This window comes from Coregonus lavaretus (assembly GCF_964263955.1).
Source record: "Coregonus lavaretus genome assembly, chromosome: 5".
NCBI lineage: Eukaryota > Metazoa > Chordata > Actinopteri > Salmoniformes > Salmonidae > Coregonus > Coregonus lavaretus.
In genome coordinates this window covers 49,150,022-49,177,685 of record NC_139992.1, presented here as the reverse complement: position 1 = coordinate 49,177,685, position 27,664 = coordinate 49,150,022, and the positions used below count along the sequence as shown (strand labels likewise).

At 44.9% G+C, this 27,664-nt stretch overlaps 1 protein-coding gene across 1 annotated transcript in view; it reads left to right on the top strand.

Moving 5' to 3' along the window:
* Positions 1-27,664, top strand: part of LOC311129302 (uncharacterized protein) — a gene marked incomplete at both ends in the record, with an annotated part of 90,150 nt that overhangs the window by 27,053 nt on the left and 35,433 nt on the right. The window contains 38 exons of the mRNA XM_084161583.1: positions 40-324; positions 814-953; positions 1,917-2,040; positions 4,346-4,489; positions 5,047-5,234; positions 7,811-7,888; positions 8,411-8,428; positions 8,539-8,565; positions 8,688-8,756; positions 10,220-10,300; positions 11,113-11,139; positions 12,242-12,286; positions 12,690-12,767; positions 13,001-13,096; positions 14,291-14,344; positions 14,788-14,859; positions 15,057-15,116; positions 15,232-15,267; positions 16,302-16,346; positions 17,559-17,594; positions 17,831-17,866; positions 17,975-18,007; positions 18,527-18,598; positions 19,190-19,249; positions 19,511-19,546; positions 19,667-19,747; positions 22,458-22,493; positions 22,792-22,836; positions 22,958-23,029; positions 24,042-24,080; positions 24,927-24,989; positions 25,068-25,100; positions 25,339-25,398; positions 25,617-25,649; positions 26,445-26,510; positions 26,696-26,740; positions 26,875-26,910; positions 27,118-27,183. Of these exons, the coding sequence (XP_084017709.1) occupies positions 40-324; positions 814-953; positions 1,917-2,040; positions 4,346-4,489; positions 5,047-5,234; positions 7,811-7,888; positions 8,411-8,428; positions 8,539-8,565; positions 8,688-8,756; positions 10,220-10,300; positions 11,113-11,139; positions 12,242-12,286; positions 12,690-12,767; positions 13,001-13,096; positions 14,291-14,344; positions 14,788-14,859; positions 15,057-15,116; positions 15,232-15,267; positions 16,302-16,346; positions 17,559-17,594; positions 17,831-17,866; positions 17,975-18,007; positions 18,527-18,598; positions 19,190-19,249; positions 19,511-19,546; positions 19,667-19,747; positions 22,458-22,493; positions 22,792-22,836; positions 22,958-23,029; positions 24,042-24,080; positions 24,927-24,989; positions 25,068-25,100; positions 25,339-25,398; positions 25,617-25,649; positions 26,445-26,510; positions 26,696-26,740; positions 26,875-26,910; positions 27,118-27,183 (2,615 nt within the window). The remainder of the gene's footprint in view (positions 1-39; positions 325-813; positions 954-1,916; positions 2,041-4,345; positions 4,490-5,046; positions 5,235-7,810; positions 7,889-8,410; positions 8,429-8,538; positions 8,566-8,687; positions 8,757-10,219; positions 10,301-11,112; positions 11,140-12,241; positions 12,287-12,689; positions 12,768-13,000; positions 13,097-14,290; positions 14,345-14,787; positions 14,860-15,056; positions 15,117-15,231; positions 15,268-16,301; positions 16,347-17,558; positions 17,595-17,830; positions 17,867-17,974; positions 18,008-18,526; positions 18,599-19,189; positions 19,250-19,510; positions 19,547-19,666; positions 19,748-22,457; positions 22,494-22,791; positions 22,837-22,957; positions 23,030-24,041; positions 24,081-24,926; positions 24,990-25,067; positions 25,101-25,338; positions 25,399-25,616; positions 25,650-26,444; positions 26,511-26,695; positions 26,741-26,874; positions 26,911-27,117; positions 27,184-27,664) is intronic.

The following is a 27,664-nucleotide window of genomic DNA, read 5'->3' as shown; positions in this document are numbered from 1 at the left end:
ATACACTACACTACTGCATATGAATCTATTTCCTTACAGTGGCCAAAGACCGTCCTCTTGTGCCTGTCCAGTCTTTACCCTCCACGCCTGCCCCTCTCCCCCCTCACACCCTCTCCGCCTCCCACCCCAACGCAGCCAACACCACCACGGCCCACTCCCCCGTCACCAAAGCCCCCTCCAAGGCCACTACCGCTGCCGCCAAGAAACCCCCAAGCACCACCATTGTCAAAACAGCTGCAACCACCACCAGCGTCGGCCATCTCACCACCACTACCAGAAACGTATTGGTTTTGGATACAGAGACAACTGTTGGACCAGGGCCAGGTAACAACTGTATTTATAGTACCTATATACAGACACAGTATATATTAACAGACACTATTATCATCAGACAGAACATTGCTAAATGAACATGGTGAAATCTACAGTCTTAAGAAGTAGTCTCTAATGGAGGTAAGTGCTGTTATTCTGAGGGTCTGTTAGTTTGCTCTGCTTGTAATGCCTAACAGCTATTCATCTACTGTAGATGAATAGCTGTTAGGCATTACAAGCAGAGCAAACTAACAGACCCTCAGAATAACAGCACTTACCTCCATTAGAGACTACTTCTTAAGACTGTAGATTTCACCATGTTCATTTAGCAATGTTCTGTCTGATGATAATAGTGTCTGTTAATGACCACTATCACTGTCACCATGACCGGTGTGTGTGTGTGCGCGTGCTTGCGTTGCTGCGTGTGTGTGTGCCTGCACGTTTATGTGTGCGCATGCGTGTGTGTGTGTGTGTGTGTGTGTGTGTGTGTGTGTGTTGCAGTGTGCGGTAAGGTGAAGGCAGACATAGTGTTCCTGGTGGATGAGTCGTGGAGCATCGGATCCAATAACTTTGCCAAGCTCAAGGACTTCCTGTTCCGGGTTGTCACCTATTTCCCTGTGATTGGTCCTCAGGGTACACAGGTCAGAGGTCACACACCTTCACTATTTCAAAAGCTTTACTGTTCATTTTAGGATTAACAGACACAATGTATGTTAACACATCACACACAATAAAAAACCATAGCAATGTAAGAGTGAAGTGTACCTGGTTTACTGTACCTGAAGTGTACCTGGTTGACTGTACCTAAAGTGTACCTGGTTGACTGTACCTGAAGAGTACCTGGTTGACTGTACCTGGTTGACTGTTCCTGAAGTGTACCTGGTTGACTGTACCTGAAGTGCACCTGGTTGACTGTACCTGAAGTGTACCTGGTTGACTGTACCTGAAGTGTACCTGGTTGACTGTACCTGTCATGTGGACTGTATACTACTGAGCTCCATCATAGTGAGTCTGGTTTCTTCCTACCAAGCTGGTCCTGGCCACCCTCACCTTGGCTTGTTCTTTTAGGGGTTAAGGTCCTGGCCACCCTCACCTTGGCTTGCTCTTTTTGGGTTTAAGGTCTGGTCACCCTCACCTTGGCTTGCTCTTTTAGGGGTTAAGGTCCTGGTCACCCTCACCTTGGCTTGCTCTTTTTGGGGTTAAGGTCCTGGTCACCCTCACCTTGGCTTGCTCTTTTTGGGGTTAAGGTCCTGGTCACCCTCACCTTGGCTTGCTCTTTTAGGGGTTAAGGTCCTGGCCACCCTCATCTTGGCTTGCTCTTTTGGAGTTTAAGGTCTGGGTTGTTGTTGCAAACTTTGTGACAATGTTTTAGATGCAATATGTTAAAAGCTGAAACCTAAAAGCACAGGACATTTGAAATCATCTTCCTTTTTCAGTCCGCCCAAAGTATGTACCCTATTGTACCAGCGTAGCCTCTTGCTGTATTTCATTCAAACTTTATTTTCTATATAGGCAATATGAAGGGGAATGATAAATGTCATGATAAGATAACTTTGTTATTGAATGTAGGTAATTGCCACTGACTGTCCCGTCTCTCCCCTCAGATAGCAGTGGTGCACTACAGTGATGAACCAAGGATAGAGTTCAAACTGAATGACTACAAGAACAGGTACTCTGTACTAAAGGCTCTGAGAGGAATACGCTATGGAGGAGGCAACACCAAAACAGGTACACACACACACACACGCACACACGCACTGACACTCTGTCTGCGTAGAATGTCTATAAGCTTTGAAAGTGGAGACCTCACAAACGTCCAAAGGTTAACTTGCCTTGCCTTTTGGAGACAGCTTTGCATTTTCACAACTAATTAACTAACTGTTTCGCCCAGGGCCAGATTACCTAACGGGCACGCAGGGCACGTACCCCTGGAGGTCGGGTGCCCCCCAGATAGCATATGATAGCAAAATGTGTAGAATTGCAGGAAATTAGCTTTAAAACTGCTAAATGTTCTCTCAGCCTCATGGCAAAATGTGAACAATAGCATGAGATGAGCTATAAAACAGCAATTTTTCTCTCTGACCCATGACAAAAAGTGTAGAATCTTCTTTAAAACTGCAACATTTTCTCATAGCTTCATGGAGGTTGATGCCCCGGTGGCCCCAAATGCGGTAGTCCGGTGCTGGTTTCGCCCCACAGCTAGCTAAGATGTTTAGCTGGCCAGCTGAAGTTTTTACCCTCTTTTGCTAGCTACCGTAGCCTTGCCTTGTCAAACGCCTGTTTCCAGAAATGACCAGCTGTCTCCAGTTGTGTTTGCATTTTGAAATTGTGACACACCCTCCATGCCTATTCACTTTCAATACATATTGACTCTCTATATTGTGCCTGCGTAAGTGCCTGCGAGCAAGTCTGTGTGTGTGTCTGTGTGTGTGTCAGTGGCGGCCGGTGCCGTTTAAGATGAGGGAGGATGATAAAATGTTTTATGAACATGGCCTTATTTCTATTACAGCATATTGGATGACTGTCATTCATATTCCATTCACCCAGCTCAATGTAACATCGATAGGTTTAGGCTACTACATGATACTCGAATTTTCCCTGTACCCATCATGAGGTTGCTACAACCTAGCCTATGAATGAAAGTTTACAATGTAGGTACACAGGTCGAGAGACAGATTTGAGGTGACAGACAGTGACACATGGACAGACAGTGACACATTCAATAACGCGTTGCACACTCTTGCCTGCATCTAGCTGATATAGGGTGTAATCATTAGACCAACAGTTGCAAAATAGAGTTTCTATTGGACAAATTCAGTTATGTTTATCCCCTTTTTGTTCCGTTCGCTTCCGTTTAAGAAATGTTTTTTAACAGAATCGGCACAATGAATACACCCCTGATCACACGCAAACACAGTTCACTTTCATAGCAGCCACATACAAACAGCTCGTTGTGTATATATAATTCCTTCTCGCATCTATCTACGCGCTCTCTTCCTCTCACCTTCTCCCTTCGCTTGTGGACTGTCTGTGACCAGGTGAAAAAACATTTCCAAGCCAAACCTTCATATCATGACCACTGACTGCTACACACAGCCTACATCATTGTCACGTCATAGTCAACATAGCTACTAGAACTAACGCGTTAGTTGCAGTACAGTGTACAGTCAGCAGCAAGCAGTTTAGGAGTTACACTGGCGGGCCCCGGTGGCAATAAATTAATAAAACCAAAAGCTTAACTTGACTAGGAAGAGTTCCAGTGTTGGATAGCCGTAGTCAGCTACCTCCCCATCCCTTCCTCTCTGTTTGAGCTGGGTGTTTGAGTAGGCTTAACTAGCTAGCTGCATTCGATGCTAACTAAATGAAAGTGAAACAAATATTTACTACGAAATATAGCTAGCGCTCTCTCTCTCTCTCTCTCTCTCTCTCACTTCTCCTTAATTTTGGAAGAAATTAATTTGTAAAAAATTGTTCAGCTATTGTCTGTCTCTCTCTTTGAGTCAACTACTCACCACATTTTATGCACTGCAGTGCTAGCTAGCTGTAGCTTATGCTTTCAGTACTAGATTAATTATCTGATCCTTTGATTGGGTGGACAACATGTCAGTTTATGCTGCAAGAGCTCTGATAGGTTGGAGGACATCCTCCGGAAGTTGTCATAATTACTGTGTAAGTCTATGGAAGGGGGTGAGAACCATGAACCTCCTAGGTTTTGTATTGAAATCAATGTACCCAGGAGGAGGAGGACAGAAGCTAACTGTCTTCCGGCTACACCATGGTGTTACCCTACAGAGTGCTGCTGAGGCTACTGTAGACCTTCATTGCAAAACAGTATGTTTTAATAAATTATTTGGTGACGTGAATATATTTAGTATAATTTTATCAAAAAATGATAACTTTTTTAATGTTTCACTATTTAAATTTTTCTGAAATTCACTGAGGATGGTCCTCTCCTTCCTCCTCTGAGGAGCCTCCACTGGTGTGTGTACATATTGATAGCGATATTGCCAGTGAATCTATTGTTGTTCCATAGGGAAGGGGATGAGCTACGTTCTGAAGGAGCTGTTCCAGGAGTCTCTGGGGATGAGGCAGGAGGTGTCCCATGTCTTGGTGTTGCTGACAGACGGCCGGGCCGTGGACGATGTGGAGCAACCCTCCAGGATAGCACAGGCTTATGGTCAGTTCAGATGTCAAAGGTCATACTCTACATACTGGGGGTGAGAGGTCAAAGGCCATAATGTACCTACTGGGGGTCAAAAGGTTGTGGCTAGATGGTAAACAGCTACGGACTGAAGTGACTTTTCATAGCAGGCTAGGAGTGCATTTTAGCTAACCCTAACCCTTTTCCTAACCTTAACCCAATTCTCCTAACCTGCTACGCCTAAGTTCTCCTAACCTGCTACGAAAAGTAACTTCCGTTCAAAGCTGTATACCATCTAGTCAAAACCGTGGTCAATGTGTTGGGAAGTCTAAGGATTGTAGCCATTCTATTCTTGTTGATTAGGAGCCATTGCTACTGACACGCAAGCTCCTGAAAACATATCTTTAACACAGATTAATCTACACAGGCATATCTCACCTGTCTTTGATACATGTAGTGATATCCAGTACCTGTTCCTTGTCAAAAGCCTTTGACTTCTCATATTGTTGTATAACATTATATCATGTTGCATTATTTATGTCATGTCATGTATTGTCACGTTCTTCCGTGATATTCACTCCCCTCTCTCTTAGGCGTGAGTGTGCTGGCCATCGGGGTGGCCAACGCAGACATGGACGAGCTGAAGAAGATAGCGTATCCAGCCAGCTACCAGAACATCTTCTACGCCAGGGACTTTGACGACTTCTCCTCCATAGAGAGAGAGTTCATCAGCAACATCTGCAGCGAGGCGCTGCACTCAGAGTTCAGACAACACGACGAGGTACAGAATACACACATCTGAATGAAACTAATATATCATTTGAAATGAAAGGTACTACATCAGGACTTTTTGGAACAACATGCTTGTTTTAAAGCATTTTAGCTTGCTAATAATGTCTGCTCAATATGTCTCCTTAGCTGGGATCATAGCTAGATAAGTATGAAGTGTGGAATGTTGGCAAGCAGTGTCACGTTTGTTCATAGACGGGTCAGACCAAGGCGCAGCGTGATATGCATACATGTTTATTTAAACTTAATAAACAACGACAAAACAATAAACCAACGAAACGTGACGTCCAAAGGTAACACACAACAAACCTCACACGGAACAAGATCCAACAACCCACTAGTGCCAATAGGCTGCCTAAGTATGGTCCCCAATCAGAGACAACGAGCGACAGCTGCCTCTGATTGGGAACCACACCGGCCAACATAGATCGAGACCTACTAGATCCTATAACATAGAACAAGCACAACAAGGAATATACACACCCTGACTCAACATTTAAGCGTCCCCTGAGTCAGAGCGTGACAATACCCCCCCCCCAAAGGTGCGGACTCCGACCGCACAACATAAACATAACAGGGTAGGGGCCGGGTGGGCATTCCGCCTCGGAGGCGGATCCGGCTCAGGGCGTGACGACCTCTCACTCTTCGCCTCCCTGTTGCGCCCCTGGTCTGGTCTAGACCTCGGCGTGTTGCTTCCCCTCTCCTTCCTCCCACGATACGCCAGGCCCAGTCTGGACCCTGGTGTGGGAGACCCCGAACCTGGAGAGGGGCTGACGTCATGGTCTGGACTGGAGCCGCTGACCGGAGCTGGACTGGGCACCGGTGGAGCGGACTGCTCTGGCTCCGGAGTGGAGCCGCTGACCAGAGCTGGATCAGGCACCGGTGGAGCGGACTGCTCTGGCTCCGAAGTGGAGCCGTTGACCAGAGCTGGACTGGACCCCGGTGAAGCGGACTGCTCTGGCTCCGGAGTGGAGCCGCTGACCGGAGCTGGATCAGGCACCGGTGGAGCGGACTGCTCTGGCTCCGAAGTGGAGCCGTTGACCGGAGCTGGACTTAACCCCGGTGGAGCGGACTGCTCTGGCTCCGGAGTGGCGCAGCTGACCGGAGCTGGATCAGGCACCGGTGGAGCGGACTGCTCTGGCTCCGGAGTTGAGCAGCTGACCGGAGCTGGATCAGGCACCGGCAGAGTGGACTGCTCTGGCTCCGGAGTAGAACAGCTGACCGGACCTGGATCAGGCACCGGTGGAGCGGACTGCTCTGGCTCCGGAGTGGAGCAGCTGACCGGTGCCGGACCAGGCACCAGTGGAACGGGCACCGGCCGTGCCGGACTGGACAAACGCACCACTGGTCTGGTGCGAGGAGCAGGCACGGGCCGGACCGGACTGGCGACGTGCACCACTGATTTGGTGCGAGGAGCAGGAACAGGCCGGGCCGGGCTGGCGACGCGCACCACTGGCTTGGTGCGAGGAGCAGGAACAGGCCGGGCCGGGTTGGCGACGCGCACCACTGGCTTGGTGCGAGGAGCAGGAACCGGCCGGGCCGGGATGGCGACGCGCACCACTGGCTTGGTGCGAGGAGCAGGAACAGGCCGGGCCGGGCTGGCGACGCGCACCACTGGCTTGGTGCGAGGAGCAGGAACAGGCCGGGCCGGACTGGACAAACGCACCACTGGTCTGGTGCGAGGAGCAGGCACGGGCCGGACTGGACTGGCGGCGCGCACCACTGGTTTGGTGCGAGGAGCAGGAACAGGCCGGGCCGGGCTGGCGTCGCGCACCACTGGCTTGGTGCGAGGAGCGGGAACAGGCCGGACCGGGCTGGTGACGCGCACCACTGGCTTGGTGCGAGGAGCGGGAACAGGGCGGGCCGGACTGGCGACGCGCACCACTGGCTTGGTGCGAGGAGCGGGAACAGGCCGGGCCGGGCTGGCGACGCGCACCACTGGCTTGGTGCGAGGAGCGGGAACAGGCTGGACCGGGCTGGCGACGCGCACCACTGGCTTGGTGCGAGGAGCGGGAACAGGCCGGACCGGGCTGGCGACGCGCACCACTGGCTTGGTGCAGCGTGATATGCATACATGTTTATTTAAACTTAATAAACAACGACAAAACAATAAACCAACGAAACGTGACGTCCAACGGTAACACACAACAAACCTCACACGGAACAAGATCCCACAACCCACTAGTGCCAATAGGCTGCCTAAGTATTGTCCCCAATCAGAGAGACAACGAGTGACAGCTGCCTCTGATTGGGAACCACACCGGCCAACATAGATCTAGACCTACTAGATCCTATAACATAGAACAAGCACAACAAGGAATATACACACCCTGACTCAACATATAAGCGTCCCCTGAGTCAGGGCGTGACAAGCAGCCAATTACCAAAACTCAATTGTGACAGAGATGTGAAATTCACCTGTGTATCGGAGTGGGCTACTCTCGCCATCCAGCTGGAATTAGAATGTTCACGAGGTAGAAATTATGATGTAATTGATAATGACCTACAGCCTCTGATTCAAGGTCATATAATAAGGTCAACATCAATGTGTTTGACCTCTTTTATTAGTCTGCCCAGCTGGACTCTCCAACTGATGACCCTGATGAGCTGACCAAACCCCAGGGCCCCTGCCCCTTACAGTGCAAGGTATGTCCTTTTCATAATCATCATCATCATCATCATCATCAACATCATCATTATCATTACTATAATCATCATCATTACTATCATCATTATCATCATCATCAACATTGCCTTTTTCATGATTTGTGTCAGCATCACGTATCCGAGTTTGTCCCATAGAAATAGAATATATTCTACATCTATGGTTTGTTCCCTCCCAGCAGCCAGAACTGGTTGAAATGACCTCATTCCAACCAGTTCTGCTAATGACGTCATTCCAACCAGTTCTGCTAATGACATCATTCCAACCAGTTCTGCTAATGACGTCATTACAACCAGTTTTGCTGATGAAGTCATTCCAACCAGTTCTGGTAATGACATCATCCCAACCAGTTCTACTAATGATGTCATTCCAACCAGTTCTGGTAATGACATAATTCCAACCAGTTCTGGTAATGACATCATTCCAACCAGTTCTGCTAATGACTTTTTTTTCTATTTGATTAATAGATTAATCTCTTTCTCATTTCTGATTCACTTTCAAAGGGGCAGAAAGGTGAAAAGGTGACTACAGTTATATTTAGTTACTTCTGACTTGATGATTAAATGAAATATTTGGACTTGAACCACCTTTATGTTTACCTTGTTCTCTTGTTCTTCTCTGTCACTCACAGGGAGATGGCTCTGGTAATGGTGGACTGGTATGTTCTACACCACTATTAAATTCATTAATTAAGTCATTCATTCATCCATCCATGCATCCGTTTACCCAGCCATCCATTCATTCATCTACCATAATTCCATGACATTTGTTTGATTACAGAGACTCCAGCAAAACACTGCGATGTTTGAGTCATTTGGCCTCAAGTCCAAAGGAGAGAAAGGAGAGAGAGTAAGTGGTAACTCTGTCATCATACATTGTCTATGTAGGCTATTATCTATACACACTGATACAGCAGAGTGCTGTGCCCTTGAGCAAGGCACGTAACCCCAACTGCTTCAAGGGTACTATCCCTGTGTGTGGCTGACCCGATGCTGCTCCCAGTCGTTTTTTATTTCTGTATAAAGACAACCCCATAGCTGATGCTCTGAAACATGAAAGGCACCGTACCATCAAAGTGTCAGTGTGTCAGAATTGATGATGACAGTTGACAGAATCGCTGCTATATATATTCCATACTGTGAGAATAGCACTGTTTCTTCTTCTGTAGCATCTGACTGTTAGGCAATCAACAGTCTGTCTTCTAGGTTTCACAAAATATGTGTTTGGTCCTATAATTGTGTTTTAATAAGGCATTTTTGCCCTTCCGCGTCACTTTATACACAGAAGATCTCCGCTAAACACATAATCAAACTGTTTATATTACTCTCTGTGATTACTGATGAAATTGACTAGAAATACAAAGTTGCCAATGTCTTTTAATTGAACAACCCACTGGGCACACACTGGTTGAATCAACATTGTTTCCACATCATTTCATTGAAATTATGTTAAACCAACGTGGAATAGATGTTGAATTGACGTCTTTGCCCAGTGGGAAGTGAAATAATATTTAAATAAATGCCATGTTCAGTTAATTGAGTTATATTTGTAAGCTACACTATCTGTAATTTTTGCTTCAATATATTTCATGATGTGTAAGAACATGTGTCCAATGATGTGCCAAATGAATCTGTGATTGAGTGAATTATTATAGGGTAAGCATTAGAATAAGCTGCCTCAATATTTGCAGCCATTAGGTGATAATATCGCTCTAGGAGCTGATCCGTTGTCAGTATTGTGGAATAATTCAGATGTTAAGGTAAGATTTTAATGGAGAAAGCTGATCCGAGAGCAGCGATGCCTTTCTTTCGATCCTATCAGTATCGACACGTGCTCCAACGACGCACTTAGCAAACTTTTTTTCTGCGTGGTGTTTTGGGAAACGCATATTACACCTTCGGCCGTTGTAGGAAAGATGCATCACTTAAACATTGTAAGCCTAAATTCCATTGCTTTCGGGAAACTGGGCCCAGGACAGCACACCTTCCACCTCCACTCACCTTAGCGCCAGGTGTTGCAAAACAACAGCAATACAATGATCCTATTTTTCTCAGTGTGTCTTCAGTGTTCATTGATACTGGACTTCACATAGAAACAGAGATCAAACGTTGTATTTGGGTCAGTACTCCTTTTCAATCTTTCTCCTTGGTTATGTAATGTGGTTTTGTGTGATTGTTTTTCTCAGTAACATACGACATAAAGGTTTGTAGTAGAACAATGAAAGCAGTATCAAAAAAAAAAGAAAAAAAGGGAAAACAAATCTGTCTAGTGTATTTTTTGGCACGGACTATATATATTTATTTTTTTCACAGGGACTTCCTGGAACAGATGGTATCCCCGGGTTGCCAGGACGACCAGGACGAACCGGACCCCCAGGTTCAGCCGGACAACGGGTAAATATAACAAAGAAAGAAACAGTCTTATTGTACACTGAGTGTACAAAACATTAGGAACACCTTCTTAATATTGAGTTGCACCCCCTTTTGCCATCAGAACAGCCTCAATTCGTCGGGGCATGGACTCTATGGGGTGTCGAAAGTGTTCCACAGGGATGCTTCCCACAGTTGTGTCAAGTTGGCTGGATGTCCTTTGGGTGGTGGACCATTCTTGATACACACGGGAAACTGTTGAGCATGAAAAACCCAGCAGCGTTCCAGTTCTTGACACAAACCGGTGCGCCTGGCACCTACTACCATACCCTGTTCAAAGGCACTTAAATATTTTGTCTTGCCCATTCACCCTCTGAATTGTACACATACACAATCCATGTCTCAATTGTCTCAAGGTTTAAAAATCCTTCTTTAACCTGTCTCCTCCCCTTCATCTACACTGATTGAAGTGGATTTAACAAGTAACATCAATAAGGGATCATAGCTTTCACCCGGTCAGTCTATGTCATGGAAAGAGCAGGTGTTCATAATGTTTTGTACATTCAGTGTATAGGCTGATGTAAAAATTGTCCTGTTTTAATGATGTATTGGACTGTTAAGCACCGTTACTGTGTGTGTCTGTGATTTACATTGTTGAAGGTGCTTCTGTGTGCCTGACACCACAAATTAAAGTTATTCTAAGAATTAAGCTTTCCAGTGGGCGAAACTGGTTGAAAGGAAAATTTTGCTCATTGGGCAAGCTTATTAACTACATTTGAACTTATGCCACTTATGTAAATGAGATGTTCCTAATGCCAGTGTTCTCTCTGTTTCAGGGTTTAGAAGGTGTTCCAGGTGATATGGTATGTCCAAAGTGCTTATGGAGGCAATGTTTATTACTGTCTAGTAGTGTACCCATAAGCTCAAACTAAATCAAGTTTGTGTCCCAAATGGCACCCTGTTCCCAAGTTAGTGCACTACTTTTGACCAGGGCTTATAGGGTTCTGGTCAACAATAGTTCACTACAGTATATAGGGAATAAGATGCCATTTAGGATGCAGACCCTAGGTCTTGTACTTCAGAATGACTCATAAGACCATTAATGCCTGTATCTCTGTTTTCAAGTTGTTGTCTACAACTTTTCCACGTTTAATCCTTCATAAAAGGTCCTCCTGAGTGGCGCAGTGGTCTAAGGCACTGCATCGCAGTGCTAGCTGTGCCACTAGAGATCCTGGTTCGAATCCAGGCTCTGTCGTAGCCGGCCGCGACCGGGAGACCCATGGGGCGGCGCACAATTGGCCCAGCGTCGTCCAGGGTAGGGGAGGGAATGGCCGGCAGGGATGTAGCTCAGTTGGTAGAGCATGGCATTTGCAACGCCAGGGTTGTGGGTTCGATTCCAGTATAAAAAATAAATAAAAATGTATGCACTCACTAACTGTAAGTCGCTCTGGATAAGAGCGTCTGCTAAATGACTAAAATGTAAATGTAAAAATAAAAAAGAATGTCATTACTAATTATAGATGCCATGCATTTTGAGTAACAGTTTGTCATAATACTATGATTATGTTGACACCTGTAGCCACATTAAATTATGTTTCTCAGTTTTATTTCCTTCTTGCTAGTTTACAGCTATACCTTAAACTGTTGGATCCGTCGTCTCCAATTTTTGGAGATGTTTCCCTCAAGGCTCCAAGTTTGTGGGGGTTGAAGTGATTCCATAACTTGTTGTGGAACTATTGCTTATTTCTGACACCATGCAATATTAAGCTAGCTAGCTTTGGTGAGCAATGAACAAGTGTGTATTCATTCAGCCATCTTTATTCAAAACTGAATTTCCTGTGGCTTCAGGTGGCAGCCTAATCATGTCATTACAGTCATCCTTTTATGATTTCCTGTCAGGTGATCTAGTGTGTCATTGTGAATGGTGTCATGCTAGGATTTTAATGTTATTTTCTGTAATCACAGGGGCCTCCTGGTATCACTGGTCCAAAAGGCCAGAGAGGAGAGAGGGTAAGTCCAACCGCACAACAACATAAGTATAGAAGCAAGTAGTCCTCTGTAGCTCAATTGGTAGAGCATGGCGCTTGTAACGCCATGGTAGTGGGTTCGATCCCCGGGACGACCCATACGTAAAAATGCACACATGACTGTAAGTCGCTTTGGATAAAAGCGTCTGCTAAATGGCATATTATATTATATTATAATAAATGTTAGGATTATCTGTGCGATATAAAATGTAATGCTAACCAATAGGGTCAAGTGATTAAAGTGGGAGTCTTGCGTTAAGTTTGAACTCTATAGACCCTTTCTACCTTTATGCCCAACCCTTTGTCGCTCTCTTAGAGTTATAGGTAATCATACTACGGGTTCACCACCAGGTGCTATTATGTGACCTTTGACCTCTCTCTGCCAGGGGGAGCCTGGGTATGTCATAGGGGGCATAGGAGACGGCCATTATGTTCCTGGACGAAAGGGAGAGCCTGGATCATCAGTGAGTATTCACAACACAGACCCTAAGACTACAACATTGTTTTAGTAAGGCCTTATAAAGGGCTATAAATGCTTCATAAAGGGTTTGGAAATTGTATTGCCTGAAATAACTTGTTTTGTCCATTCAACATCATAAATAATTGATACTACAAGCTTCCTCTGAGTAAGAAATACAAATTATAACCATAAATGTGTAGTGGTTGTTGTTAATGTCCTATCCTGCTCTGATAAAAGGGACCCCAAGGGGCTCCGGGTGTACCAGGGGTCTCTGGACCCTCAGGCCTACCTGGACAGTCAGGTTCACCTGGGTCCCCAGGGATATCCGTTAAGGTAAGATAGATGGATACTGCGGGTAGATCTTACATACGGTTATTATTATATCACATACCGAACTGATTCCTTCAACAAGACTGTGACCGCATTTTGAGTTTACTGTATGTTATGTGTGTTGTGTCATTCAAAAATATATGCTACAAGTATCATGTTGTCGGCACACAATGGAAATAATATTGGGGATAAAACTCATCCCTGAGGGACTCCGATGTAACCAGTTCATATGATAAAATGTCTTTCACATTGACCTTCTGTGGCCGGTCACTTAACAATCTTAAATTATATGGGTTTCACAACATTAATTGATTGTACATATTTATGTTCTATCCTTCACTTGCAGGGGGAACATGGAGAGGCAGGTGCTAAAGTGAGTGGGTGGTTCTTTTCTTTTATTCAAGACTATAGTTACTGCTTTGGGTCAAGGGAAGATAGTGCTTGCTAAGTCAATGGAATTCATCTAAATTGGAATGAAAAACTGGCACAGTGTTGATTTTAATAAAACAACGCTGCCAGGATTATGAATTCGTTTTATCGATCGCATTTTAAAGACACATTTTGGCCTTTGCTGACGATTCTAGAAATGGGTGTTCATTTTTCAAAACTAATATTGGGTCATTGTCACGATGTCGGTGTATGCGGTAGACTGAAGTCAGGCGCAGGACACAGAACTCAAGGGAAAAACGTAACTTTACTAAAGCTCGTAAAGAAACAAGAAGCCTCCACGCAGGGAGGAATAAATCCGCTCACCAATGACATACGAGTACAAGCAACAAACACGCACAGAACACAATGGGAGCCACAGGGTTAAATAGGGGCGGAGTAATCACAAGATGGGCAACAGGTGTGAAACAATCTGACACAACAGGTAGAACATAGAAACATAGAACATAGATCGGCAGCAGCTAGTACTCCGATGACGACGAACGCCGAAACCTGCCCGAGCAAGGAGGAGGGGCAGCCTCGGCAGAATCCGTGACAGTCATGTATTGCGTTTGCCAGGGCTACCTTGAAAAATAGCTTCCTATCTTGACAGGACTCACCTGGATAAATACAAAATAAATTAATACAAGCCATTCATGCTACATCTATGTTTAATATTGCCCAATAACTTGGTGAACCCGAATTTAACCTCTTTTCCTTTCTAGTATGTTAGTAATAAAATAACATGAGTGTTTTGTGATGTTTTGAAAGGGTTTTCGTGGGAAAGCAGGGGCCAAAGGAGACAAAGGAGATCACGGTAAAGATGTAAGTGTTTGGTTTCTGTTATGCGGTGAACAGCCTAGTGATTATAGTGTTGGACCAGTAACTGAAAGGTCGCTAGTCTGAATTCCACAGCCGACAAGGTGAAAAATGTCTGTGCCCTTGAGCAAGACACTTAACCCTAATTGCTCCAGGGTCGCCGTTGATCATGGCTGACACTGGCAGTGACCCCACTCTCCGAGGGTGTCTCAGGGAGAGTTGGGATAAGCAAAAAACACATTTCCAATTCACACATGCGTATTAATACACACTTGTACATGTGAAATAGGACAAATGTAAGCACAGATCAAATGATGATTATTTATTATGCTCGGTTTGTGTTAATTAAACTATAATACCACATTGATATTTATAAATATTGGACATCAGCTCCTAGTTCATGTGTTGTTCCATCCTTCTTAATTTCCTTGTTGTCTGTCTCAAACCAGGGCCAAGCAGGGTTACCTGGTCCCATTGGAATTGATGGTGTTCCAGGCTTCCCAGGTCAAAAGGGAAATGAGGTAAGAGTGTCCTTCTTTATCAAGAAGTTACAGTATACCTGAAGGGATATTATCTTGTGGTTTCCTCTGTATATTTGAATGAAGCCACAGCGAATATCATATTTTAAACTAACCATTTACATGGGTATCATACTGCATGTTGATCTGATTATGGTTATAATAGGATTCTGATTGGTGATTTGTGCTGTTCTTCCCAGGGAGAGGAGGGGATCGGGGTTCCCGGTGTCCAGGGCCCTCTTGGAGAGCCAGGGGGGAAGGTACGAACAGTTCATACCTGGACTCATCAACATGAAGTGTGTGTATTGCTTTACCTGAATTGTGTAGTTTGTTAGTCACATATTAGCTGATCATTGGTTTAACTTTGTCTTGCAGGGAAATATAGGCCTATCAGGACCTGAGGGACCAAAGGTACTTTATTTATGCTAACGCTTTGATTTGAAGCTCAAACGACATAGGCATTCTGCAAACCCGTTGGACTGCAGTATGGATCTGGTCATTCACACCATTGAAGTATCATCTTTGTTCTGTCTTTCTAAGGGAGATGCTGGTGTTCAAGGGATACAAGGGGTTGTCGGACCACGGGTATGCATCAACTTTTTATTTTTGTATATTCAATACACATACAAAAGTGTAGACCATTATAATATAACTCCTGAGTGGCGCAGTGGTCTAAGGCACTGCATCGCAGTGCTAACTGTGCCACTAGATCCTGGTTCGAATCCAGGCTCTGTCGCAGCCGGCCGCGACCGGGAGACTCATGGGCGGCGCACAATTGGCCCAGCGTCGTCCAGGGTAGGGGAGGGAATGGCCGGCAGGGATGTAGCTCAGTTGATAGAGCATGGCGTTTGCAACGCCAGGGTTGTGGGTTCGATTCCAACGGGGGGCCATTATAAAAAAAATATGTATTCACTAACTGTAAGTCGCTCTGGATAAGAGCGTCTGCTAAATGACTAAAATGTAAATGTATAATGTACTTTATATATGGACGTCCGTAATGAAATTATTCAGGCTGGATGGTTTCTCTCCTCCTTTAGGGGAAGAAGGGCGTGAAAGGCAGCCAAGGGGATAAGGTGAGTTAAATCCACACTCTACCGCTCGTTACGCCTCCTCATATTGAAATATTCTCTGCATAATTAATAAGAGTGGTGTTTCATCAGCTGATTAAATTAGAAAATATATGTATTTCAGCTCCAGGTCAATCACTGGGCTGTGTATGGCTTAGAATGTGATCAGCTCCCATTATTAAAGGGCTTTGGGTGTGTGCGTCTGTGTGCGCCAGTCCGAGCACAAGCCAACAAAGTGCAAGTCCTCACCTCATAACAGTTATCATATCTCCCGCTACAATAGTATGTTTTTACTCGACAGTCATGTGTGTGAGTAGCTCATCAGATAATGATCATGGTGATAATGTGGTGGTAATGTTATGGTTATGTCTCCTACAGGGCGATCGAGGAGAGCTGGGGCCTATGGGACCACAGGGAGTGACAGTGAGTATAACCAGCCATTACAGAACCAATCGTTACCACACTACCAAACCTGGGCTGTGTTCATTTGGGCATGCAGAAACTGAAACGGAGAGGGATTACCCGGACTTGTCCGATAAGAAACACTCATTTTAGTTTTTTCTGTTTTAGTTTTTCACAAATCCTCTGGTTACAAATTTGCTCTCATTATCCTTCAAATCACTTGGGTTGTAACTTTTCATTGAGAAAGTTTGCAACTAGTTAGGTGAACCCACTTACCCTTCCCTTTTCACTGCCCTCTCCCTCCACATATTATCTGTGTGAAGGAGTGTGTGTACCTTAGGGAAATTAACCCAGCTGATTAGATTGAAGTGGGCAGCCATCCTCATCCCACCTCCAACCTGTCCAGCCATCGGCTACATCGGTCCGCTAATAGACGACTAGTAAAGGCCCAGTGCACTACTTTTGTGAAAATAATATTTTTTACATTTTTACTTATTAATATGTTGTTTTCCCACCGATTTCTCAGGGGGTACTGCAGCACCCTCAGCACCCCTACGGCTATGGGTGTATCAGGACTAATGGTCTATCTGAGAAGGTCTTTCATCACTGAGCTTTAATTTAACCTTCATTTATTTGCAACGTGCATAATGAATACGGGAGGATTATCTCAAATGATCATCTTAGTTATCATCTTAGTATGTTTGGAAAGGTATGAATAATTTCAGTGAAGCATTTGCTCCAGTGGCTGATATTGACTGACATTAATATTTTTATAACAATTGGCCAATTAACAGTGTAACCCATAACAAATAAATATTAATGTTATTGTTTGTTTCATTTTTCTGAAAGTGTCAAAATGCACCTTATGACTCGTATGTTATGAGTAGGACCCTGTGTTCTGGGCTATCATGTCATATGATCTAGATTTATTTTAAGCCTTTACCAGAAATTAGAATTACACCAAAAATGAAAGCAATTGTCTGAGGACCAACTGGAGCTGGACCAACTGACATGAAAAGAAAAGGGGAAAGTTTGATGAAAAAGCTTTAAATAAAAGTTTAACTCCTGGTCATGTGACGTGATTAACCAAAACACAGGGCCCTAGTTATGAGATATGAGATTTGATTACCTTATTTGGCAAGATATATTTATTTTCTGTATAATAAGGTCAGGTAAGTTTGTTATGTATATTGTTCAGGATGTGAATAGATATGTTGTCCTCCACTCTCTCAGGGCTTTGCAGGGGCTGTTGGGCATAAGGGTGACGAGGTGAGTATTCATGGTGTGTGTGTGTGTGTGTGTCCCCTGTAGCTCAGTTGGTAGAGCATGGCGCTTGCAACGCCAGGGTTGTGGGTTCGTTTCCCACGGGGGGCCAGTATGAAAATGTATGCACTCACTAACTGTAAGTCGCTCTGGATAAGAGCGTCTGCTAAATGACTAAAATGTCAAATGTAAATGTGTGTGTGTGAGAGTGAGAGATATACGCCTTTGGTCTCACTCCACAGGGACAGAGAGGAGTTCCTGGTGACCCAGCCAAAGGGGTAATGTTACAATATCATAAATAATTCTCACTGACTGTACTTACCTAGCTACATGTTTTTATACACAGTACTGTCATATTATGCTTACTCTCCGTTTCATCACAACAGATCATTGGTCCCACAGGAAAGAAGGGTGCCAGGGTAAGTTACTTATTATTGCTTGTTTATGTATTTTTCACTTTAGGTCAAACCTGCAAACCCGCAACAATAACCCTAAGGTGCCCCTAACCACACAAGATGGCCCTCTGGTGTTACTTTAATATACAGTCAGTGGTGACGCACATTAATGGCTTCTGCATTGCAACAAACTAGAAGCCATCTCATCCTGACAGTTAAAGTGCTGTTAATTGGTGGTGGGAGTATTCTCTCACAACAAGGACCAAATCCCCAGGCCTGCCTGTCAACAAACACTGGGGACTAATGGATTACCCATGCTACACCACAGAGATAGCTATTTCCTCTCTAGAAGTAGTCGTCCACAGTGTATTGTTAAAAGTTAGAGTTTAAGGGGGGGGGTGGATCTTCAGATCTTTCTTTGTTTAAACAACACTTCAAAGGCCCCCTTGGTTGCTAAGCTGCTTTTGATTGTTGTACTGTAAGTGGTTGTAGTGTTTATTGATTGGCCTGTGTGTGTGTGACTGTCTGTGTTGTGTTACTCAGGGTGAAATTGGTCCCGTCGGTCCGACCGGACCCCAGGGAGTAAAGGGGGTCCAAGGAGTCAAAGGAGAAAAGGTAAACCACACAGAATAGTGCCATCCATCTTGTCATTACCTCAGGTTCCACCATAACCCATTTCCTGCCCTGAGATTCACCCCTACCCAGCAGACATAACAATCGCATGGTAGGTATAACAATCACATGGTCAACAATCACATGGTCGACATAACAATCACATGGTCGACATAACAATCACATGGTCGACATAACAATCACATGGTCAACATAACAATCACATGATAGGCATAACAATTACATGGTAGACATAACAATCACATGGTAGGCATAATCACATGGTCGACACAACAATCACATGGTCGACACAACAATCACATGGTCGACATAACAATCACATGGTCGACATAATCACATGGTCGACACAACAATCACATGGTCGACACAACAATCACATGGACACAACAATCACATGGTAGGCATAACAATCTCATGGTCGACACAACAATCACATGGTCGACATAACAATCACATGTTCGACACAACAATCACATTTAACATATTATTGTGTTGTGACTGCTGGTATAGAAAAAGAAAGTGTGTGTTTATGTCTGGGCTGATGTGTATGGTTTGTCTGTTGGGTTTCTACAGGGTAGTCCTGGGTTCGGCATTCCTGGACAGCAGGGACCAAAGGGAGAAAATGGTGAAAGGGTGAGTGCTTCATTACCGGTGTGTGTCATTGGCCAGATGACCTGATGAAGATCCAACTCGAATCGAAACGTTGTCTTTTTTGTGCGTGTGTTTAAATCACCATGGGAACATACCAGTTGCGGACATCTCTTTTTTCGTTGATACGATCTTCTGTCCTGCACCTGATAAGTTAGATGTGCATATATTTATCTTTTTTCTATTGGTCAGATGAGCCATTATACTCTAGGACAGGCTGACATGTTGGTTTCCTCCACCTTACAGGGAAATGTTGGCTTGTCTGGGAAACCTGGACCCAAGGTAAATAACTTCTCTCATTCCACTTTACATGCTATCAATGTCGTTACATTGTAGGGACATTTTAGAGCTATTCGAATTAAACATACACGCATCATGTCATTGCTAACTCCATCTTTACAGGGGCGTGATGGCTCTAAAGGGGAAGAGGGGACTGTTGGGGTCCCCGGGAATCCTGGAGCACCAGGACTAAGAGGTAAAGATGTAAGTAAATCCTGACTGGCTGTTATTGCAGTGACGAAAGTGTGTGTGTGTGTGCGTGTGAGATAAATGGTGTCACGATCGTCGTAGGGAATAGACCAAGGCGCAGCGTGATGAACGAACATGTTTAAACTTTATTATCTTTAGTGATAATAGACAACAATAAACAAAACAAGAAACGACTCGTGAAGTCCACGGTAACAAAGACCAACACGGAACAAAAACCCACCAACACAAAGGGAAAACAGACAGTTTAAATATGGCTCCCAATCAGAGACAACCAACGACAGCTGACACTCGTTGCCTCTGATTGGGAGTCACTCTAGCCAACATAGAAATAGAAGAACTAGAACCCCCAACATAGAAATATACCACATAGAATGAACACACCCTGGCTCAACATATAGAGTCCCAGAGCCAGGGTGTGACAGTACCCCCCCCTAAAGGCGCGGACTGCGACCGCGCCTCCACTAGAACAAAACAGGGGAGGGCTGGGTGGGCATTCCTCCTCGGCGGCGGTTCTGGCTCCGGCCTTGCCCACCACCGGTCTGGCCCCGCTGGCTGGAGCTGAACTGGACGTAGCAGGAGCGGTTAGCTTCAGCTCCGTTGTGGAGCAGTTGAGCGGTACCTGATTAGGCACCGATGACCCAGGCACGGGTTGTGCCGGACTGACGACGCGCACCCCTGGCTTGGTGTGTGAGGCAGGAACGGACCGGACCGGGCTGACGATGCGCACCCCTGGCTTGGTGCGTGGAGCAGCAACGGGCCGGACCGGGCTGACGATACGCACCCCTGGCTTGGTGCGTGGAGCCGGAACGGGCCTCACCGAACTGACGACTCGCACCCCTGGCTTGGTGCGTGGAGCAGCAACGGGCCGGACCGGGCTGACGATGCGCACCCCTGGCTTGGTGCGTGGAGCCGGAACGGGCTTTACCGGACTGACGACTCGCACCCCTGGCTTGGTGCGTGGAGCAGCAACGGGCCGGACCGGGCTGACGATGCGCACCCCTGGCTTGGTGCGTGGAGCCGGAACGGGCTTTACCGGGTTGACGATGCGCACCCCTGGCTTGGTGCGTGGAGCAGCAACGGGCCGGACCGGGCTGACGATACGCACCCCTGGCTTGGTGCGTGGAGCCGGAACGGGCTTTACCGGGCTGACGACTCGCACCCCTGGCTTGGTGCGTGGAGCAGCAACAGGCTTTACCAGGCTGACGACTCGCACTCCTGGCTTGGTGCGAGTAGCAGGAACGGGCTGGACCAGGCTGACGACTCGCACCCCTGGCTTGGTGCGAGTAGCAGGAACGTTCTGGACCAGGCTGACGACTCGCACCCCTGGCTTGGTGCGAGTGGCAGGAACAGGCCGGGCCGGGCTGGCGACTCGCACCCCTGGCTTGGTGCGAGTGGCAGGAACAGGCCGGGCCGGGCTGGCGACGCGCACCGTAGGCTTGGTGCGAGTGGCAGGAACAGGCCGAGCCGGGCTGGCGACGCACACCGTAGGCTTGGTGCGAGTGGCAGGAACAGGCTGGGCCGGACTGGCGACGCACACCGTAGGCTTGGTGCGTGGAGCAGGGACAGGCCGGACCGGGCTGGCGACGCACACCGTAGGCTTGGTGCGTGGAGCAGGGACAGGCCGGACCGGGCTGGCGACGCACACCGTAGGCTTGGTGCGAGGGGCAGGAACAGGTCGGACCGGACTGGCGACGCGCACCCTTAACTTAGAGCGGGGAGCAGGAATGGGCCGGACCGGACTGGTGACGCACACCACTTGCTTGGTGTGAGGAGCGGGACTGGGTTTCATCATAACCCTCCGCTCCCTCAGCTGCCTACCTAGTTCCTCTCGCCGTGCCTCTATTCTCACCCTCTCCCTTATCGCCTCCAGTAACTCTACCCTCTGCACCACTAACTCCTTCTCCCTCTGCGCCAATAGCCCCCTTAACCTGGTGGCCTCCTCACCTAATCGCCCTGTGGCAGCCTCCTGCTGCCCAGTCGCCCATGCCGTGTGCCCCCCCCTAAAAATGTTTTGGGGTTGCCTCTCGACCGTCCGACGACGACACTGATCACGCCGTTGCTCCTCTCTCCGTCGCGCCTCTACCGTCTCACTCCATGGCCGGCGATCCATCCCGGCCAGGATTTCCTCCCAGGTCCAGGACCCCTGTCCGTCCAAAATCTGCTCCCACGTCCAGGCTGCCTGCTCCTGGACACGCTGCTTGGTCCTGGTATGGTGGGTTCTTCTGTCATGATCGTCGTAGGGAATAGACCAAGGCGCAGCGTGATGAACGAACATGTTTAAACTTTATTATCTTTAGTGATAATAGACAACAATAAACAAAACAAGAAACGACTCGTGAAGTCCACGGTAACAAAGACCAACACGGAACAAAAACCCACCAACACAAAGGGAAAACAGACAGTTTAAATATGGCTCCCAATCAGAGACAACCAACGACAGCTGACACTCGTTGCCTCTGATTGGGAGTCACTCTAGCCAACATAGAAATAGAAGAACTAGAACCCCCAACATAGAAATATACCACATAGAATGAACACACCCTGGCTCAACATATAGAGTCCCAGAGCCAGGGTGTGACAAATGGCCTGTTCACATTATATTGGCAAATAGGATTAGGATCAATATAATACATTCACATTGTTCTTCAAACAGTCAGCATGTGTTAGATGACACTCTCGGGGTGACAATTGTCCTTGTCTATAGGGTGTGCCTGGAATCAAAGGAGAATCAGGACTACGGGTGAGTTCATGCATCTGTTTCCGCTGGACTATATTTCAGTATAGTCTCCTTGTATGTAGCTTACCGTAAATGCAATGAAACCTCTGCCAATAGCTCTGAACCTCTATGGCACAGGGTAATGCACTCGCCACGTTACCACTGGTTTACTGGTTCAAGCCCCACTCCCTCTGTTCCGCCTCAATCACTACAACAACATTAGATTTAGACACAGCACCTACAGCATACGATTGGATACAACACCCACAAACATGCTGTGAGTCACAGTTTTTCCTCTCTGTTATGAATGTTTTCTCCTCAGGGAGAACAGGGATCAGCTGGTGAGCCTGGTGAGAGAGGAATAAGGGTAAAGTCTCCGTGTTCTACCCAACTCTTATCGTTTCTCTGCACACAAGTTTGAAATATGTTGCACTGTCTGTTGGAGGGGATACTCTTTGCCTTATTCTGACTCTATAGTGTGATTGTAGGGCCCACTGGGGTTACCGGGACGACCAGGGGACCCAGCAGAGAAAGGAGATACGGGGAACATTGGTTTGCCTGTAAGCATTGTCTGACTTTACTATCAAGCGCTATTTTGTTTGTAAAACTTTATTAGTCGCTGTCAAAGATACAACCCTGATTGATTTGAATTCCTCTGCGTGGTTTGATATGTAGCTCAGCTACATGGTCCTCTGTAGCTCAGCTGGTAGAGCACGGCGCTTGTAACGCCAAGGTAGTGGGTTCGATCCCCGGGACCACCCATACACAAAAATGTATGCACGCATGACTGTAAGTCGCTTTGGATAAAAGCGTCTGCTAAATGGCATATTATTATTATTATTATGTTCAGCGATATGATTTCGTCTTTTTTTTCAGGGAATGGAGGGAAAGAAAGGAGAGCCTGTAGGTCTACGTTCACAACAACATACTATCCAACATGTATCACTGCATGCAGCGGTTGGCTGACTCTCCATCACGCTTGGTTTAGGCCAATGTCTCACGTCACTGACTTTGCCCATTGTTGAGGAACATAAACACTCTTGTGTTTCTAATTATATTCTTAGCCTGATAAAATGCACAAATGAAACTTTATTAATCATGTTATGTTCCCCTTGAGTGAGTCTTGTATCTCCCATCAGTATTGTGATGGCGATGCAGGACTGCTCAGCTAGCACAATGTATTTACTAGCCGCTAGTTTCTAATCGCACATCCCTCTTGTTTTGCTTTGTTCCCATGGTCTCGCCTCTGAAGGGAAAACCAGGACCTCCGGGAGGCGCGCAAGTAAGTCCACACATAATCCATTACCACTTCAGAACAACTTTACATCAACTCAGCCATCCCTGGCAGATGGAACTAGTGAGAAGATGCTTGATGCTCCTAGAAGCGAGCCCAAGGGGTTTGATTATATTTCCAGGGAGTTAGATGAAAACGTGATTGAACATTAACTTAACTTTTTGGGGGTCGTTAATTTTGTTTAATATGACTAGTCCATCTTTAATTTAACCCTTTCAAGACCGTTTATGGAGAGGACTGGACCTGTTTCATATTTCTGTTGTGTTTGTTCCCTCCAGTTCAGTTCAGACAACAATATCCTGACCAGGGTGATCAAGGTGAGATAAGTGGAATCTACGTCATCGGCATGACATGGACCACTGTATAATATATGTATATGTACTTAATCACAGTGTAATAGATTTATTTAATCACAGTGTAATAGATTTACTTAATCACAGTATAATATATTTACTTAATCACAGTGTAATAGATTTACTTAATCACAGGGTAATATATTTACTTAATGACAGTGTAATAGATGTACTTAATCACAGTGTAATATATTTACTTAATCACAGTGTAATAGATTTACTTAATCACAGTATAATAGATTTACTTAATCACAGTATAATAGATTTACTTAATCACAGTATAATAAATTTACTTAATCACAGTATAATAGATTTACTTAATCACAGAATAATATATTTACTTAATCACAGTATAATAGATGGACTTAATCACAGTATAATATATGTACTTAATCACAGTGTAATAGATTTACTTAATCACAGTATAGTAGATTAACTTAATCACAGTGTAATAGATTTACTTAATCACAGTATAATAGATTTACTTAATCACAGTATAATAGATGTACTTAATCACAGTATAATATATTTACTTAATCACAGTATAATATATGTACCTAATCACAGTGTAATAGATTTACTTAATCACAGTATAATAGATTAACTTAATCACAGTATAATAGATTTACTTAATCACAGTATAATAGATGTACTTAATCACAGTATAATAGATTTACTTAATCACAGTATAATACATTGACATGTATTCCTATTGCTCAAGCTCTTAGCCAGAAATACCTATTTCTATTATTCTATTTTATTATGTTATTTTCTATTTGATTCAGGCTGTTGTGTTTTCTTATCCATCAGGGTGAACCAGGAGATCCCGGAGAGCTCGGTCTCAGAGGGGAGACAGGTCTGCCTGGACAAAGGGTGAGTGTCACACCTAGAGGTCATAGGTCATGTTTGGCAGATCATGGTCACAATAACACTGTATTCTTCTCTCTGTAGGGTCCTGAGGGAAAACCAGGTCCACCAGGAACGGTATGATCACATGAGTAAACAATGAAGAGCTCTATCGCTAAGTAGCATCGCTAAGACTTTTCAAACGTTCTGTGAACAGGCTGATAAAAGCTATGTATGTAAAACCCACAACGTTGAATGACCTCTAAATAACTGTAACCTACAGGGTGAAGGTTGAGGGCTTATATTGGTGTTACATTGTTGTAACTGATGTTTACATCCGATGTTTACATCTGACCCATGATAACATGTTTGACAGGTAGGGTCTGGGTCAGGGAGAGATGGTCTGGATGAGTTACCAGGAAAACCTGGATCCAAGGTTTGGACACCTCTTGCCCTCACTTCCTTTCACATATGTTGTTGTTATTCTAATGTGAACACACACACAAACATACACGTACATAGGCTAGATGTTTTGTTGTTGTTAGTCAGCATAACAGAACCATTATCACAGTAAGAGTTCACATTAACAAAATTGGATGTTGATTGTTCAATCCATAAAAAGGTGTTGTGTTTTGAATGGTTTCCTGTCTGCAGGGTGACCCAGGAAAGACAGGCGAGCCAGGAACGGTGAGTGCAGTATTCACACCCTTTGAATAAACAAATGTTGCTCTATTCCTTTAATCAGAGGTGCAGTCCTACAGAGCTACATGGTGTGTTTAAAGCCCAGCTCTGATAAACTTGATTAAACCAATTGTGGTCTAAATGAAAGACTGTTCTTAGTTGTTGATCAGTTGATTCAGGGAGTGTTACTGCTGGGTGAAACAAACCTGCACCGGCTGTGGCTCTCCAGGACTACTGCAGTTTCCCTCTTGCGTTACACTACATTACATTGATTGATGATGTGCATGGACTAATGAAGTACTTCAGAAGATGGTTTGGGTTGCGATGGGGTTAGACAGTTGAACTAGCTCACAAGGCTTTTATAAGTTATATTCTTCAAGAATCAAAGAGTATGTATTATTAATTTAAATGATCAAAAACCATACAGTTGGTGGTGTGATTTTCATAATTTACATGTTCAAGGCCACTGATGAGAAAGCCTTCTGCTGTGCATAGTATGTGGACTTCTCTCAGCAAGAGCTTGTCAAAAGTTCACCTATAGGGTATTGATGATTAAAGCCAATTCATTTAACATTATATAGTAGCAATGTTGTACGAGTTTGATGATTGTTAGTCATCCATGAGTCATTTAAGAATACCATAATGTATGCAGAAGGGCAAGGAAGCCCACTTTATATATACATGTGTGTGCGTGTGCGCTTGCATGTGCGTTTGTGTGTGCGCTTGTGTGTGTGTGTGTGTGTGTGTGTGTGTGTGTGTGTGTGTGTGTGTGTGTGTGTGTGTGTGTGTGTCTCTGAGCAGAGGGGAGAGAAAGGAGAACAAGGCAGGGTGGGGATTGCTGGAATGCCCGGGTTACCTGGGACCCCAGTGAGTATGTTTCTGTCATTGTCATCATCATAACATACAGTAATGAAATATTACATGACTTAAAATCCAACAATTGTACTTGGCTATGATTTGTATAACAAAAACACTGACTATTTCATTATCTATCTGTAGTTAGATTTTTTTTGCCAGTTTGTGAGTGATATATTTGTCTCCTTGATATGTAGGGGAGACCTGGCATTGATGGAAAGAGAGGACTGGCTGGAAAAGATGTGAGCATTTTTGTTTCTCTGTGTCAAATATTTTATTGATTTGATGTTCCTGCTCTGTTCTACTTAAGATCACTTAAAAAATACCCACAAATACCCCAAAATGAAGACTTCTCCTAATTATTCTCTTGTGACAGGGAGAACAAGGACTAAGAGGAGTTGATGGCAAAAAGGTATGATTTGGAGCAAGTCTGGCTATTCCCCAAACACACCAACACAATAAACAATTTTTGTGATTTTTATTTTCTAACCCTAGGGTGATAATGGTGAATCTGGAACTGATGTAAGTTATTTTATTTTAATAAGGCAGTATTAATTGTCATCAAATTATTAATATGATAATTAAGCCCAGTTGTTCATTGCTCCTATCTTCCCCCCAGGGGAAAAAAGGGGAAGCGGGTGCTCCAGGCCCACCTGGTACCCATGTTCTGGTCACTCAACATGAGGTAAGTACATCTCCAAATTCCCTACAAACTGGTGCACCATGTAAGGACAATCTTCGACATTATCCATGATAACCCGTCTGTCTATGGCAGGGTTCTCCAATAGGCGTCCCACAGGCTGGTGGTTTTATTAGCCCCCACCAAGTAAAAAAAAAAAATGATTTAAAAATATATATATATTTATTTATTTGTTTTTTAATAAAAAAAAATATATATATATACAATATATATACATGTATTTATAATTTTCGGTTTTGGACATGAAAGACTAAAATCCCCAGGAAATGAGCTCAAAGTCATTTTAATTTAGGAAATCTGTTCCCAAGTATTCCTACGCATAAATAGAGGCATATGTGATCATATCCCTGTGTAATCAAGGTTTGAAATTATTCAGTTTTTGTCAAATACTATATCTGTTTGGAATTCTTGCTGTCATTTTGCAGTGTACAAATTATTTATAACTATGTTCCGGCCCTCCGACCAT